Source organism: Equus quagga, chromosome 17 (assembly GCF_021613505.1).
Source record: "Equus quagga isolate Etosha38 chromosome 17, UCLA_HA_Equagga_1.0, whole genome shotgun sequence".
NCBI lineage: Eukaryota > Metazoa > Chordata > Mammalia > Perissodactyla > Equidae > Equus > Equus quagga.
Genome location: NC_060283.1, coordinates 43,309,549 through 43,327,667, shown reverse-complemented (window position 1 = coordinate 43,327,667; position 18,119 = coordinate 43,309,549). Strand labels below are relative to the sequence as shown.

At 42.1% G+C, this 18,119-nt stretch overlaps 1 protein-coding gene across 4 annotated transcripts in view; it reads left to right on the top strand.

The window, feature by feature from the left end:
• The first annotated feature begins 6,142 nt into the window (after positions 1–6,142).
• Positions 6,143–18,119, top strand: part of CCL20 (C-C motif chemokine ligand 20) — a 43,754-nt gene continuing 31,777 nt past the window's right edge. For all 4 annotated transcript variants that reach the window (XM_046643046.1, XM_046643045.1, XM_046643048.1 and 1 more), the window contains exons 1-2: positions 6,143–6,295; positions 6,462–6,521. In XM_046643046.1, coding sequence (XP_046499002.1) covers positions 6,244–6,295; positions 6,462–6,521 — 112 coding nt within the window. In that variant the 5' untranslated portion in view covers positions 6,143–6,243. The remainder of the gene's footprint in view (positions 6,296–6,461; positions 6,522–18,119) is intronic.

Genomic DNA, 18,119 nt, shown 5'->3' with positions numbered 1-18,119 from the left:
GAAGGGAGCAGACAATCCACCAACCTCAGCTGAGATGGATTTAAGAATAGGACGTGGGATGAGGCCCTGCCTAGGGTGAGCCAATCCTGCTCTTTTCATTGGAGTTTATTTTCGGTTTGTGTCTGGACTCCAAAGGGAGCAAAAATGCCTGAGAGCATTCCTGTGGGAGGAGGGGAGCTGGCTGGTGCTACTGGGCAGGCAGCAAGGTGGGAGAGACGGAGCCACAAAGGCATCGGGGCAAAGAGCATGGCTGTACTTGGTCACGATTTTAAATCACATTCTGTTGTCCTTGAACTTTTAGTGGAGACTTACCTGGTTATACCTGGGGTCTGAAAGGTTGTGGGGAATTAAAGGAAGCCCTTGCTCCATCCTTGGGAGGGAAGAGGGAAAAGGCTAGAGGGCCCGAAGAGTTTAAGAGCAGTGGACATCCTCGGAGCATGCACAATCCAGCAGAGCAGGACTTGTGAGAGTCAGTAGGTGGCAGCAGAGAGCTCCCTGGTGAGGAGGCCGGAAGTGGAGGAATGCGTGTGGAGGTGTGGTCTGGTAGGGGCAGCTGTGTCTGGTATGTGACCCGGCACCCTAGGGATCTCTCAGGACAAGATGAGCTGAGAGGGCACCTAGGGCAGTGCAGCACACTACCAGAGGGACAAAATTCCAGGAAAAGGCTGGGGGTGGATCCAGCCGTCACCACTGTGGCATTTAATAGAAGTGTGATGCTGCTGTAATTACAGGCCTGGGCATTTGGGCGGAGTGAAGCAGGTCGCTACAGTTCGTCCTGGTTTGAAATATATTGCATGCTATGATATAGGGAATATTGGCATTGTATATATGCACACACAGACACTGTAGGTCTGAGGGTAAAACATGCTTGATGCTTGTATATTAACTCTCAGTCGTATGTAGCACAATTTATTTGGCTAAACCCATGTAAGTGGACTGACAAGGCCGTGATGAACGTCCAAACATGAAATACGCAGGCCTGGGCTCGGATTCCCAGGGTTCGAATCTCAGCTTTAATGTTTACTAGTTGGTGCAATAACTTCACCTCTCTGGTGTCCTTATTCCTAAAATGGAAATAATAATAATAATACCGAATTCATAGTTATTACGCAGATTAAATGAATCAGTGTCTGACACAAAATTAGAGCTCAATAAATGTTAGCTATATATTACATCTTTTCTCTCTTTTGATTGTTTCCTTGGAGCAAATTCCTAGAGGTGGGATTACATGTTAGATCAAAGGTTATCCTCGGTTTGTATAGTCATAAAAGTTACAAAATTGCCCTCCATAAAACGTATATCAGTTATTCCCACCCACAGTTTATGATGCTAACTTTTTATTCTGCAACCAACACCAGTTGGGTTAAAATAATATTTTGTTAATACAGCAGATGGAAAAATTAGTATTTTTTTGATGATTATTAAAGTTGAGCATCTTTTTCTAATTATACACTACTTATTGATCTTTTGTATTTTTAAGCTATTTGTTGTGGAAAAAAAATTAAATGTATATAATGAACTCCCATTTACCCAGCTTCAAAAATGATTAATTCATGGTTAATTATTTTGAGGCAAATTTCTAAGATATTTCACGCACACAAATTTTATTATGTGTATCAAAAATGTAAGGACATGACTTAAAGCATAACTGCAATACCATTGTCATGCCTAAAAATTACGAATAATTTTTAATATCTTTTAATAATTAGTCATGCTCAAATTTCCCCAATTACTTCATTTTTAAATACAGTAAACTAGCCTGAGTTAGAGTTCCAAGAAGAGCCATACGTCACTGCAGCTGGTTGAAGTGTCTCTTACGGTCTCTTCTAGTGTGTAGTTCCCCCTCCATCTCTCTCTCTCTCCTTCAAACTTGCTTTTCCTGTAGAATTTTCCATGGCTGGATTTTGGAGTGTGATGATTGCATCCCCATGGAATCATTTAACACTCAGCACTTCCAGTGAACTGGTAATTAGACCTAGAGGACGCCTATGATTCCATTTCTATATTTGGACAAGACTACTTCATAGAAGACTATTTCTATTTGCCTAAGACTGCTTCATGGTGTTGAGTTCTTCCCTTAGAAGACACATAGTTCTATGTGTCTCTCTTTGTGTAATATTGGCATCCTTTGTTAGTCACTGCCTACATCCATTAATTCATTAGGGTTGCAAAATAGTGGTATGCATTTTCCTTCCTCTTTATTACCTGGACTACTTCTACAGAGAGAAATGTTCCCTCTTCAGCTCTGTGGTAACTATGAGGTACAGTTGATTTAGGAAAGGCAGGAAAAAAGCCTGATGCTCCCCCGACTATTTTTAAAAACCAGTTTCAAAATAGTGTCTTAATTTCCTGGCATCTTTCAAAGATGACTGATGAGGTTTATTTATTATCTTTTTGGTATTATTATGAACTCATGAATTTAAAAATATTTTTTGTTTCAGTTCATTGCAACTATTATTCTTTTCGATGCTCAAATTGTCTTCTTGTTATGATCCCACCACTCTTCGCAGCTTCCTTGTTTTCTAGCATGACAAGATCTTCAGGGTTCATCTTGTCCATTTTTTGAGCCAAATTGAGAATCATTCATTTTTCAAGGAGGCTTGGTTTATATTTCTTTTTATAATGCCTAATTCTGTATCTTGCACATTTTTTCCCATATGGATTTGTAAGAACTCTTTACATATGAAATTATTAAGCTTTGTCTGTCATATGAGCATATATGGTTTTCCCAGCTTTAAACATTTTGAAACTTAGCTCTCTTTGCTTTTAGAGGTAAAATGACTAGTTTTGGGACAGATGCCTGAAGTTAAAAACAGAGCCTTACTGAGTTTCCTTCTTAGTCTGTAATTCAGCTTCTCTCAACCTGAGAGTGTCTTAGACCCTGGCGAGACCCTGAGCTAAGAGCATGGTGCCTTAAATCTATCCTTTATTTTCGACTGATTCAGGTAATGATTGTTGTTTTATACTTGTTAGACTAATTAAACTAAAATCAGATGTTACGGAACCAAACCTCCTGTGATAAAGAAAAATAATATTTCCTGTCTAGTTTTTATGTTAGATAAATGTCAAGGATCAATTACTAAGGAATATACTATAATATACTGAACAATTTCTTAACTAACTTCTTTTAAGTACATCCTCTTCCAAGAATAACATCCTGTATTAGTCTGCTAGGGCTGCCATGACAAAATACCAGCCTGGGGGGCTTAAACAACACACATTTATTTTCTTGGAGTTCTGGAGGCTGGAAGGCCAAGATCAAGGTGCTGGGAGGTTTGGATTCTCCTGAGGCCTCTCTCCTTGGCTTGCAAATGGCTGTCTTCTAGCTGTGTCTTTGCATGGCCTTTCCTCTGTGTGTGTGCATCCCTGATGTCCCTTCCCATTCTTATAAGGACACCGGTCATATTGGATCAGGGCCCCACTCTAATGACCTCATTTACCCTTAATTACCTCCTGAAAGGTCCTATTTTCCAAATACAGTCACACTGGAGATTAGAGCTTCACCACATAAATTTTGAGGGGAGACAATTCAGTCCATAATGCATATCATTATTTTAAACCCACAATGGTGTGGTAGTTTGATCTGAATGCATAGTATTAAGGGCACCCTAAATGAGAATTCAAATTAACCTCTAAGAATAAAATTAGGAATATTTGAAATATAATTTATGCATCCAGTGGCAAAATGATGTGTGCACAAGGATATTTGTTGCATTATTTGTAGTAGGAAAAGATTGGAAACAACCTAAAGATCCATTGAAGGAAGACTTAGTTAATTTATAGTACATATATGAAAAGGAATAAATATAGCAATGAACAAAAATGGGGCAGCTGTCTTTGTATTATTTTAGAATAATTTTGATGAGAAGATTAAAGTGAAGGACAGAATGGTATATGATGCTATCATCTGTGCTGGGGTATGTATAGAGTATCTTTAGAAAGATGCCCAGGATAACGACAGGGAGCGAAGTGGGTGCCCGAACGACAAGAGAGGGAGGGAAATTTACTTTTCATTGTCTTTTTTATACATTTAAAATTTTACACCCTTTTTTCAGAGAGAAAAAAGTATGATGAAATCAGTTCACTCAGAAATAATCTCACCCAAGAAACTGCCTGGAAATGTACGAGGAGGGAGCATCAGGAATACTCCAAATCTGAACAAGCTGGTGTGAGCATAACCTCAGGGAGAAATGACTGGAATGAGTTTACAACTACAGAACTTAAGTCAATGCTGTCTTTGGAGAACTAGATAAAATGAGCTTTTGTCACCTTAGACACACTTAAAAAACGGCACAGATAATCTATGAACACACGCATGGAAAAATGCAACGATATGGAAGGATATGGAGTATGGAGCAAGACACCTCTTCGTCTCCCCCAATCCCATTCCTATCCTGACAGACAGCTGCCTTTGTCATTTTTGTCCCTAAACACAGATATTTGCACATTCAGAAACATATCTTGTTGATCTTTTTTTTTTTTCCAGAAAATTGATCTTTTTCATTAGCGTTATGTCTTGAAGATTTCTCCAGGCCAGTTTATATAGATTTACCTCATGCTCTTGACGTGTTAGTTGTTCTCTTTCTCTGTCTTTAGATCAGGGTTCCTCAGCCTGGCACTATCGACATCGTGAGCGAGATAACTCGTTGTTGGGGGCTGTCCTGCGCACTGTAGGATCTTCAGCAGGATCTCTGGACTTTACTACTAGATGTCCCTAGTGCTACCACCGCCCTCCTCTCCACCAATGTGACAACCAAAAACGTCTTCAGACGTTGCCAAATGTTACTTGGAGGGCAAAATTGCCTCCGGCTGAAAATTGAAAAAATCTATTTCTTTATTGATAAACATTTAGGTCATATCTTCTTGATGCAAATGCCGAGTATTCCTCTGTGACAAATGCTTAAAAATGGAATTCCTGGGATGAAACTTAAATTCTGATAGACTCAGCTAAGTTGTTACAATTTAGACCCTGACCTACTGTGTCTGAGATTGACTGTTGCTCACCCTTGTCAACACTGGATATTATTTTTGCCAATCTGAAAGGTACATCAGGGCATTGACTTGAATGCCAATGATGCTAGGCACTTTTTCTCATGTTTATTTATCATCACTGTTTCTTTTTCTGCCAATTTCTTGTTCATGTGCTTTAGGCAAGTTATTGAACCTTTCTGTGTTACTTTCTTCATCTGTAAAATTAGGGCAATAATATCTACCAATAGCATTGTTATGGAAAGAAATTTTTTTTTCTTTTGAGGAAGACTAGCCCTGAGCTAACACCTGTGCCCATCTTCCTGTATTTTATATATGGGATGCCTGCCACAGCATGGCTGGATAAGCGGTGTGTATGTCCATGCCGGGGATCCGAACTGGTGAACCCTGGGCTACCCAAGCGGAGCGCACAAACTTAACTGCTGCACCACCGAGCCAGTCCCTGGAAAGAAAATTTTTAATATCACTCATAGAGATCTTAGCAGAGTGCCCAGCCCAGGCCCAGGGTAAGGGCTTTATAAATGATGGTGGTGTTATAATTACCATTATTACTATTTGCTGGTAAAATAAAGGGATGAGCCACATGGCATCTTTGACAGCAGAGATTGAGGGACAGTAATCTGACAGTATGCCATCACACTGACAGGTGGCATTCCCTCTCTGGTCCCATGGGCGGGTACATCTCTCTAGTAAATCTAGGCCCATCTAAGCTCAATCTCTGTGGACATTAAGATCCTCCACATAATTCCACTTTCTTGAATCCAGGGCTGACAAGGAAAGCTCTCATGATCCTCTGGGCTCCCTGTAATTAATTTTGTTGTAACTACTTAAGTAGTTATTTTAAGAGGCTATGCTATTCAGGGGATTTAAGAGTTACTGCACCTTTGCAGTTACGTTTTTCCTTTATAAATCAATCACTTTTGGTCTATGTGACTGCCTTGTTTGTGCTTGGGAGCCCGAGTCACTGCTTGAGGTCCAGGTGCCCTTTCATTGTGAAATGAAGTGGAATATAAATAAGCAAGCAAGAAAATAATCAATCAAACAAAAGCTGTCTGCGCTTTAGCCAAGAAAAATGTTGGTAGCTCCTTTTCTTTGCTGGAACTTCCTGGAATTCAGCTTCTCTGATTGGTTCCTGCTGATCCACCCTGAGCAGTTTTCTTCCTGCAGGACAAGCACACAACTTATGAAAAACCTTTCTCTCTACGTTCATTTCCCCCAAACTTCCACCTACCTTATTTTGATGCATTGTGAAAAATGGACCCAATAATTCCTCAAAAGAGTCATTTGTGCCTAACGTCGAAGAGAGGTAGGTGAGATTGGAAGAGATGAACTTCAGCTGGACCAGCCTTCCCCTTGTCTGCTGAGGTTGATTTTCAGTCATACTTCTTTGTAGAAATTCAGATAAGTTATGTTTTGTTGATCCATGTAAATTATTCTTCTTCAATGTAGACATCTTTCTTTATGTATTTCAGAACTGTTCTCCGCTTGTCCCACTTTGCCATCCCTCAAGGCCATACTTGCCAACAAAGACTGTGAGTATGGTCCATTCAAATAGGGGAGAAAAATGGTTTGGCTGAATTCCCCTGAGACAGACCACAACTTCTTGTTCTGACATCCTATTGGAGCTTTCAGCATCTGCCTCTTGTCTTCGCATGCATGCCCTCTCCCAAAAATCCAAATTGCAACTCCCTAATGTTTTTTCAAACTCGTTAGTGCAAATACTGCTTTTGGAAATGTCAAACCCAAATTTGAGATCCCTTATTAAGACCTCACAGCATCCTTTTTCTGTATGAAATTCACTCCTGACTCTGCTCTATCTTTTCTTTCCTCCTTATTTCTCCATTCTTGTTTCTGCACTTGAAAAAAATCTTGTATATATGTGTGTGGAATAAAGTGGTACATGATTAATAAATAAAAGAATGCAATGTTAGAAAAATAGTTTTTCTTCTTTAATTTTACACTAAACAGAAATAACTTCTGGTGGCCTTTTTTGATAGTGAAAATATTCAGCTCTATTTGTGTTTTTTTTTTTTCTTTGCTGAGAAAGATTAGCCCCAAGCTAACATCTGTTGTCAATCTTCCTCTTTTTTTTTGTTTTGGTTTTTTTTTTTGCTTGAGGAAGGCAAGCCCTGAGCTAACATCTATCCCAGTCTTCCTCTATTTTACATGTGGGTCACTGCCACAGCATGGCTGATGAGTGGTGTATGTCTGAGCCTGGGATCCAAACCCCCAAATCTGGGCTGCCAAAGCGAAGTGCACAGAACTCAACCACTACACGATGGGCCCAGCCCCTATTAGTTTTTAAAACCAGCTTATGAATACTTGTATATCTTCACAACCACATTGTCAATGCATATTCTCTATTCAAGAGATAACTTCCTTTTCTTTGGACTTTTTTGGCTAAGACTGTAATCACAACAATCCTTCTTGACGTTTGGGATTCAGTGAACACAGGACCTGTTCTCCAGAACCTAAACTTTGTAGGTGAAGACACTTAGCAGACCCCACAGACAGCTCGCTTTCTGCAGCTGCGAATGTGCATGCCTCCGTGTGCGGAGCTGTGTCCATAGACGCGGTACAACCCGATGATGTTATGTTATGAGGGGCACTTGGTGGGAGTCCGGGAAAGGGAGCTGGCAGGGCTATCCTGCAGCAATTGGTGAAGAAGATGAAGGCTGATCTTGGTGTTCTCGTCCTGTCCCCGTTCCGTGGCTTACGTTGGTGGTGGGGGGTGAGGGGAGGGCTTGTGCAGTCACCTGTGTCCAGTGACTCATGTGTTTGCTTTCTTTTACAAAGCCTACTCCCAGCAGCTATTTGGTAGCAGACGTCAGTTATTAAAAGCTGTGTGACTTCCCTGAAGGTGACAGGTCCCAGACAAATTTTCATTTAACATATTGCTTTTAACTGGGAACTGTTTGCCTTTGAAAGTCTGTCAACTATGGTTACTAGTTGGGGTTGGAGCACTTTTGTGATGTTCTGTACAAGTTCTGGTCTAAGAGGAAAGCTGTTTGCATAGATAGCATAAAGAATGTTAACCCGCTTGAATGATAATTATGCAAAATAAGGATTAACAGCACTCTAGGTAATTATCCAACATTTGTGTCCTGACCCTTTGTCACATAGTGCAGGAGTAAAGTGCACCAGCTCCAGGAAAGAGCAAAGTTTAATAATTGGCTATGAGGCATCTTGATAGCCATTTCCCCAGGCTCTTTCTACAGTGGGGAAGATAGCTTCTTAAATGATTAACACGGTTCATAGTTACTGTTCTTTGTCTTCAAAGAGCGTGAGGCATTTTGTTGACTATGTGCAAATGTGCGTTTGTGTGAGCAAATTAAGTCAAACATTAACAAATAACGTAGAAGCTTCCTTGTTCTCTTTTCTTGCACTTAGTCTGTTTTCTCACTTATTTCTAGGGGAAATTACTGAAGTGGGATCATCATGGTACACATATGTGGGTGCCCAGCCCCCGTAGGTGAGATGTAGCGTGTGCTACAGACATAAATGCTGGTCATGGATAAATACATGTCTGCCCCTCGACCTTGTAGTTTCTGAGTTTGCTTGCCAGCTCTCAGAGCGGAGAACTGAAAGAAATCCAGAAAGACAAAATTGTTTGTATTTGGATAACAGGGCAGGACTAGACAAGGAGAGAAAATAGGTGGGATCTTGAGAGAAGGACGCCAAGACTGAGTGCTTTGGGAATTTGCGGGTAGTTTTGAGAGGTGGGGAGAGATGAGGAGTTCAGCCATGCTCTGTGTGGAGGGCACTGGGGAGACGGAAGGGTGAAGATGCTTAGGATGCTTTTCTTTGGCTTCTGTAATTTACTTCCCACTTTGAACTTGGCTAAGAGGTTGCAGCGATGATTCATGTTGCTATTTTTTTTCCTGGATAACTGTGATCTGTACTGAGATGGCCCATAGGCAATGCATCTTTACAAAGAACACACACACCTGTCTGTCTACCACTCGAGCTAAACCTACATTAATTTTAAGTTGCAAAGGTAGATCACGGTAAGGGAGAAATGTAGACAGTTCGGAACTGGACAAAATAAAAAACAAACATCCACTGTGAATCTTATCACCTTAATAGAACCACTTTTACACGAGGTGGCTACTCTCACAGATTTCTTCCGAGCATAGATTAATATATAGTTAATATTTGCAAAATGAGACTATGTTCTATATACTTTTGTGCCATTCGCTTTTTTCACTTGTCAATACTGCCTGCTATCTCTCTGGTCTACGCATATCTTTCTTTTTTTTTTTGTGAGGAAAATTGACTGAGCTAACATCTGTGCCAATCTTCCTCTATTTTATGTGGGGTGCCACTGCAGCATGGCCTGATGAGTGGTGCTAGGTCCGCGCCCGGGATCTGAACCTGTGAAACCTCGGCCGCAGAAGTGGAGCCCGTGAATTTAACCACTACGCCACCGGACTGGCCCCTGTCTGGTCTCTGTGTATCTTTTAGAAATTGTTGCAAAGTTTTCCATCTTATAGATTTACCATACATTTTTTGACTTTGTTGCCATTAATGGGCATTTAGGTTGTGTCCAAGTTTTTGGTATTGTAAAAAGGTCTGCAATGAGCATCCTTGAACATATGGACATATAGGTTCTACCAGAGACTATCCTTACAAAAAGAAAAAAGACTTGACTACTTGTTTTATTGAGTGGTGGTTTGCCACCAAAGCACCACAACAGTCTCATAAATGTGGCCCAGAGGTCACTGTGGCCTTGAAAAGAATCCCCCCAAATCTGCATCATGTGGCTCCAAGTTATCTTAGTAATTCCCTCTTCCGTTATTATTGGAATTTGAATGCAGAGAATTAAACAATGTGTATGAAATGATAACATGATTCTCTGTTCTATAATCTGTTTCCTTCTTAATGTATTTTTTCTCCTATTGGCCGGAAAAAGGACACTGCTGCTAGTGTATCTTTTCATGTAGTAGGACAACACGCTTTCCTCCACTAGTAAAATGTAGAAAAGAGCAATGGTCCTGGAAAACTCATTTTTTTTTTTTAATACATAGCCCACGTTGCTTGTTAAACTTTTCCTTATGCCTAAATTCAGCACTGCTACAAAAGGATTTACTTTCAACCCTATTACCTTGATTTTAAGAAGAAATGATACAATCTCTCTGTAATTGCTGGCAATGCAGCCAAATAATACCTCATGTTTATTGATCTCTTTATGCTTTAAACAAACCCTTAGACAGCTGTAAGTAATAATTACTATGTAATTAGTCTATACTCTAAAAGGTCAACTAATATGACATTCAGAATAGATCAATTGATGGCTTTTGTTTATATTAAAAAGCAGTAATATAAATTCTAAAAAGAAGAAGCTCCAAGATTTGTATCTAGTTAGTCTACGAGATTCAAACACATGGACCTTTTCTTAGCGTTTGTTAATATCTAGAGTAGTGTTTCTCAGGTGTGGTCCATTGGCCTGCTGCCTGGGAATCACTTTAGAGTCTAGCTAAAATGCAGATTCCTGGGCTCTGCTCTAAGTTTGAGTGATCAGAATTCCTGCAACAGTGCTCCCAGGATTCTGTATATTCTGTGAGAGATGAAGACAGACTTCATTCTGCTCGACTTTTCTAGAGATTGTGGACCCATCTATAACTGTTTTGGGATTTCCGTTGTGCTTGATATGTGTTGTGCATCGAATGGGTAGGGCAGGCAGAATAATACACCCTCCCAAAGACGTCAATTTATTAATCCTCAGAATCTAGGAATAAGTTACCTTGTATGGTAAAAGGGACTTTGCAGATGTGATTACCTTAAGGATATTGAGATGGAAAGATTATCTTGGAGTGTCCAGTTTGGCCCAATGTAATCACATTATAAGAGGGAAGGCCAGAGTCAGAGAAGATGTGATAACAGACGCAGACGTCAGAGTGAGCTGATTGCTGGAAATGAGCCCTGAGACAGGAGCGCAGACAGCCTCTAGAAGCTGGAAAAGACAAGGAAACATTCCATCCCGGAGCCTCCAAAGAGCACATGACTGTGCTGATATCTTGACCTTCTCCCAGTGAAAACATCCCAGACTTTGGGCCTCCAGGACTGTAAGACAATCAATGTGTATTTTAAGCCACTGAGTGTGTGGTAGTTTGTTGGAGCAGCAATAAGAAATTAATACAGTGGCTGGAGTTTCGATCACTCTCTGGAGGACTTTATCCTCCCGCAACCGTGAACTGGACAGGACTTTGAAGCAGGGGAGTGGCGTGTGCAGAACTGAGCTCCTGAAAGTCCCTCTGATGAGGAAATAACAAAGGCAAAGGGTTTGAACAAGCAGTTCACAGGGGTGGGGCGTATTTACAAACGCCCAGGAAACTTCGCCAATAACTCGGAGAACGTGAAACTCCTGGGAGAGGATGAAGAGACTCCTGTGAAGGGAACTCTCTGCTATTCATGTTTAAACATGAAGTATTAATCACAGTCTGCTGGGAGAGGTGGACGCCTCAATAGAAAATTATGGTTTAACAACAGTTACTTTTGTGGAGCATTTATCATGGAACTTTCTGAGCGCTTTTCATAAATTAGTTCATATAATTCCATGAAACAATTTCATGAAGTAGATTCTGTTTTACCTCCATCTTACAGATAAAGACAATGAGACACATAGGGGCATTAGGTGACTTACCATTTAACTAGCGGTTGGCAGAGCTGGCATTTGAATTTAGGCAGCTTGGTCCCTGAGCTGGAGCTCGTAAACACAGCCCTGTGCTGCCACCACGCGGTTCCAAGTGCAAAGTGCAATAATAGAAGTGTACTCTGACCAGCCTGGGGAGGTCAGAAAAGCCTCCCTAGAAGATGTGAACTTGAGCAGAAATTAGGAAGGTGAGGCTGGAAGACATTTAAGCAGAGGGTGCAGCACGCACCAAGGCAGGAAGGCTACAGTCATGGCTCCATGCCTGGGGAACAAGACAATCTTGGTGAGTCAGGAGGAAAGTGGAACTTGTCAGGAGATTAAGTGGAGAGGTTGCAGAGGACCAGGTTATGGGAGACCTCCTAGGCTCAGCGAGGGGTTTGGAATTTATCCTGGGGCTGATGGGAAACCACAGAAGTCACATAGCAAGATTAGCATTTGACATAAATTCTCTTGTTGTTAGGAGAAAAATGGATGTGGGAGACAAGACCAGGGGCAGGAGGCCAATGAGGAACAACCAGAAAGGAGACGATGAGTTGCTGAAATGCCAGGATGTTAGTGGTGCAGATGGATGGGGAGGAGAGCATGTATTCAAGAAGCATTTAGTAGGCAAGGAGGTCAGGACTTGGTGAGTGGATGTGAAGTAGTGGGAGAAGACTAGCGACGGCTGATGACTGGGTTTGTAGTCTGAATGATGGCATCGATCATCTGAAATGGAGAGAAAGCAGGGGAAGCAGGTTCAGGGACACCAAGAAAAAGACATTGTTATAATTGTTCATTGTCTTTGAAGCTTGATAGTGGTGACGCTCAATCAGGGGAGGTTTTGGCCCCAGGAGACATTTGAAAATGTCAAGACATCTTTTCTCCTCACAGCTGGTGGTGGTGGGTGCTAGTGGTTGCTGCTAAACATCCTACAGTGCCCAGAACAGCCCCCACAACAAAGAATTATGAGCCTCCCAAGTGTCAATAGTGCTGGCCTCAGCATGCACCGAGCTCAATGGTGCTGGTGCTCAGCTTTATGGCTACTGCGCGGAATGCTGGTGCAGGTTGCTGCCTGGCTCCGTCACACTGAGCTCACCCCCTCTATGCTCAGGGAGCCAGAGCAGAAGGAGGCACTTGCCATCTACATGCCTTCTTGTAGAAACAAGGCCCTGTGTTCTATACAGATTCCCAGGGCATCCCACATAGGCCCCTGGCCCACGATTGGGCTGTCTTCATCCAGTGTTCCCATATGGGGGGTTTATAAGCCTCTGTGGGCTCAGAACTGCATTCTGAGGCCCAGACAACTAGATTACTGCTTTATTTTCAGGGAAGCCACTGGGTAACATTGGCGACTAATGGGAAGGTTCTCCCTCAAGTGGGTATTAGCTTGCTCTGAGGGTATGTTCAAGGCTTCCCTCTTTTCCTATCCAGGACCTCCCTTTTGGAGCAGAGACTGGGACCTCTAGGCTATGAGAGCTGCAGCTCTATCTACTAGTTGTCCAACAGGGTGGTCCTGTGGTCAAGATAGGTTGTAGAGGGTCAGGGGACAATTTAAATCCAGCTGGCCATAACGTATTTCTACAGTTATTTTCAGTTAAAAGGATGCCTGAAAATAGGAAACAATTTTACATTTGAGAGGAGAAAGGATCTCTCAGCAGTGCAGATTTAGTGTGTACCGATTAGAAGGCAGGTGTATTGGACTCTGTTCACATGTCTCCCCAGATTCCCCTGGCCCCCTGCCCGCCAACCTTGCCTGCTAGCTCAATGGAGTCCCAGCCTCCAGCCATTGTCCCATCTCCTATCAATAGCCAGTCATCCACTGGGCCTCCATTGGCCCTATGGAAGAAGCCAGGAAGACCAGTGCCTGGGTCCTCTCTGACTGGATCCACTGAGGAATGAGTTTTATGGCCGCTTGCCTGAGAGGTGGATGAGAGGAGCGAGGAGAGCAAAGGATAACCCCATGGCATGGACTTAGGACCATCCAGAGTTAAGAGACCAGAGGTCTCTCTTTGCCTTAATTAAGGCTAAATGAGGTCCTTAGGGTGGGCCCTAATCCAGTCCGACTGTTGTCTTTCTAAGAAGAGACTAGGACACAGACACACAGAGAGAAGACCGTGTGAAGACACCGGATGAAGACGGCCATCTACAGGCCACAGAGAGAGGGCTCGGCAGACATCAACCATGCCGGCACCTTGATCTTGGACTTCCAGCCTCCAGAACTGTGAGACAATAGATTTGTGTTGTTTAAGCCACCCAGTGTGTGGTACTTTTTGGTGGCAGTGCTGGCAGACTAATACAGGCATCTTGGTGAAATGATAACACACAGTGATGGCTAGTGAATCCCGTCAATTCATAGTTTCTCCACTAGACTCCAAGTCATTTAATGCCTAAGATTTCATTCTGTTGACAAGGTGGCTCAGGGAAGTTTACTGCCGTAAAACCTTTTCGTGGTAGTAGGAGCACCTCATCTGGAGTTTGCAAGGGGGGGTCGGATTTAAGCAAGGGCCGACAAACCATGCGTGTGGGCCAAATCTGACCTGCCACCTGTTTTTGTTCAGCCCAAGAGCTAAGACTTGTGGTTACATTTTTAAATGGTTGGAAAAGAATCAAGGGAAAAACAAGATTTCATGACATATGAAAATTATATGAAATTCAAGTTCAGTGTCATGGAGTGTTATTGGAACATAGTCATGTCCGTTCATTTACTCATCCTCCATGGACTCTTATATGCTACAAGGGCAGAGCTGCCTAGTCATGACAAAGACCACATGACCTGAAAAGTCTAAAATAGTTACTATCTGGCTTTTCACAGAAAAAGTTTGCTGATCTCTGATTTGAGCATCAGCATAAGCCGGGGACCGAAAGATGGGTTTCTCTGGGAGGGCTGTTTTCTTCCACAGATCACACGGCTTCAGGAGAGAGGCAGGAGTGGGGCCTCGAGAAAGATGAGGCTGGAGGGGTATGCAGGGGCCAGGCCACCCAGGCAATGGGTCTTGTTAAGAATTTTTTCTCAGTGATGGGAAGCCATGACTGTGCGTTAAATGTTATTCTTCCAGCCAACTTGGCCAGGTGCATAAAAATCACTTGTTGGATTGATCTAGGGGGAGAAAATCCTTTTTACAAGTGACTTTGGACTGATTCTTGACAAAAGATGAATTATTCTTCACCGTTTGTATTGTGAATTGCCAGAAAACGGACTGCAGTTCCCAGAATAATGCTGCAAACCCACAGTGGTGAGTGGGTGGCTGAGTGGAGGGTGGGGGAAGGACCCCTAAAAGCTCACTGTGCTGTTTGGGTGAAAGTAACCTGTTTCCGCTAACTGATAACACTGGGGCTACTGTTGGGAACAATTTTCTTAAGAACCATTCCTTTTTTATGTATGTGAGAGAATCTGAAGGACAAAGAGAAAACTACCTTATAGGAATTCATAGATGCTTCATGCATTGACAGTTTGCACGGACTGTGGTACATTACTTTCTTTTCTTGGGGCAAATGTTTAAGACAAGAGTTTGCAACTTTTGGGTGCCAGTTTTAGATAGAAAAATCACAAGTTAAAGTCTAGATGGCTGATGCAATAGGAGATGGAGATTCTTTAAAGATAAAGACATTCTTCTTGGGTGCCAAAGATATCTATGAAATGAGAGACAAAACAAGACAGCGTGGGAAAAGCACAGCTAGCTCACATTTGCTAGAAATAAGCTTTGTGGTTTTAGAATGCTACTTGACTCAGTTTCTCCAGTGGTTTTGAAAAATGACAATATTTGCTTATACTGGGGGTGGCGTGGGAGCCATTGTTTAAATGTTTTGTAATAATAGATCAAGGGTAAGTAAGTGGAACAAAATGCAGATTGTTGGGCCAGTGTTGATACATTATTCTTATATGTCAAGAAATATGAGGGGCCGGCCCTGTGGCATAGTGGTTAAGTTTGCATGCTCCATTTTGGGGCCCCAGGGTTTGCTGGTTTGGATCCTAGGTATGGACCTACACATCACTCATCAAGCCATGCTGTGGCAGCGTCTCACATAGAAGAACTAGAAGGAGTTAGAACCAGGACGTACAACTATGTACTGGGGCTTTGGGGAGTAAAAAATAAGAGAGGAAGATTGCAACAGATGTTAGCTCAGGGCCAATCTTCCTCACCAAAAAGCATACCTTTAAAAAGAATAATAATAAAAAAACATGGTAAGGAGTGTTTACTTTAATCCACCCGACCTGAGAAAAAAAAGGAGAAATATGAAAAGTTTTCTTCCCCCTCCCATTTCTCCCTCTAGCTACAATATGCTAATTTTTATTTTCTTCAGATACGATAGGGAAAGGCTCGCAAGTCCTTTCATATGAAATGGGGAAATGGAAAGGAGTGCTATGGAGTCTCATTGGTTTATTATCCTCTAATGAATTCCTTTCACCATGGTCAACTCTCTTCACAGTTTTTCTTCTCAGCTATTTCTGTTTAATAAGGAAGAGGATGAAGAGATGAAATGAACTATCCTGCCGTTGACCAAGGCTCAGGCAGCCCACACCTCCACATTCTTCATAAAGGGAGTGTTCTTTCTTCTGTGGCTGGTTTGGATGGCCAGGCTTTGACACCTGGGTCCCAAGGCAGAGATGAGAGAGTAGCTTGATGTGACAGCCTGCTTAGACATAAAATTTCCCCTGCCTTTAACTTTCCCTGGCTCAATTCCGGGGGCGGTCTATCTGATACCAGACTTTCAAAAGAAAGATCTGGAATCCTAAGATGCAGAATAGTTCAACTTTGTGACGCTCATATTCTGCTAACGTTCATGAGAAGAATCACTCTTGCTGACTACTGTTGACGTTTTTGATTTGTTCATGATTTAAAACAGTATTGAAAGGGAATTGCTTGGAAATTGTTTCTGTGTGTTTTCTTGTTTGTCAATAACAGTATGCTCTAGGCTCATTTATTAATTTGGAAATTCTTTAGACTCTGGAAGCAATCTTAAGGCGCCTGGAAAAGCCATGTGAGAAATATGTCCTGAAGGAGTGTGTACACAGGTTCTGAGGTTTCAGGGGCCAAACCAGAGGTATGGGTTTGCATCCCTACCTAATCTGCGAGTTCTATAAGCTTGTCTCTGCTGCTTTATCTTTAAACGAAAACGTGTCTCGCATCACCACGTGGAAGTTAATCACGTTTAGCACCTGTATGAAGTTTCCTGTTGCCAGTGCATCAAATAACCACGAACTTGGTGGCCCCAAACAACACACATCTGTTCTCTCACAGTCCTGGAGAACAGAAGTCTGACATCAGTCTCATTGGGTCCAAGTCAAGGTGTTGGCAGCGTTATTTTCTTCTGGAGGCTCTGAGCAAGGAATCTGCTTCCTTGCCTTTTCTAGTTTCTGGAGGCCTCGTGCATTCTTTGACTCCTAACTCCCTCCTCACATCGCTCCAACCTCTTGCTTCCATTGTCACATCACTTTCTTTCTCTTCTGTGGTCAAAGCTCCCTCTGCCTCCCTTTTATGAGGATTCTTGTGATTACATTTAAGGCCTGCCCTGATAATCCAGGATATGCTTCCCATCTCAAAATCCTTCATCACAGCTTCAAAGTCTGTTTTGCCTTGTAAGGAACATTTGCAGCCTCCAGCGATTAGGACCTGGATATCTTTGGGGGTCATTATTCAGCCGACCACAGCATCTTTTCCTTTAATATCAGTCAAACCCGATGACTCAGGGGATCGTGTTTAGTTTGGGGGAAAACCTCGTAAGATCTGAAAATATTTGCAAAATATCAGGCTGACATAGTTACCCTAAAAGCAAATGTTGTAGCTTTGGGAAGTGTTATTTGGTCAAAGAAAATACTTCCTTTAGAATTCTTTAGGAATTCAACCTGCTAGCCAATAAAACATTTGTTTGCTGAAAATACATTTTATATGAATACCAGCTTTTTACTACAATTCATATTTTTATTTTTTGTATTGCTACAATTGGCACTGTCACGATGACTTCCGCCAATTTTCTCCCAGCCTTGTATGATGGATGTTTTCCTTAGAGTTTCCTCATTTCTGGAACTTCCTGTCTCCTCTGATCATGAGTTTTGACCTTTGGGCTGTGTTGAAGTTCTGTTTTGCCCACATGAGCTTGTGTAGGGAACGTGCTTCAGCTGAGGAAGAAGATTACTGGATTTTGGAGGAGTATTTAATTTCTTCCACGTCAGAAACAGAGAATGTCCTGAAAAACATGGTCAAATGCTTGATGGAGGTAGAGACATGTTTTAAAATGGGTAAATGTAGTTGTCTTCAGCATTGGTCTGAATATCAGGACATCTGGTTGTACTGTAACCTGCTGACTAATCCAGCTGACTAATTCTGGGCTGGCCACTTACCTTCTTTAGCCATTGGTTCGTCACTATAAAGCAAAGGACTTTCCTAGGTTATCTGTAGACCTGCGTGAGGACTTCTGGGTCGTTACTGAGGTCCTCCTCTCGGTACTTTTCCTCTTGAGATTCCCAGAGGAACAAGAATAACACTCAATGTGCAAAGCA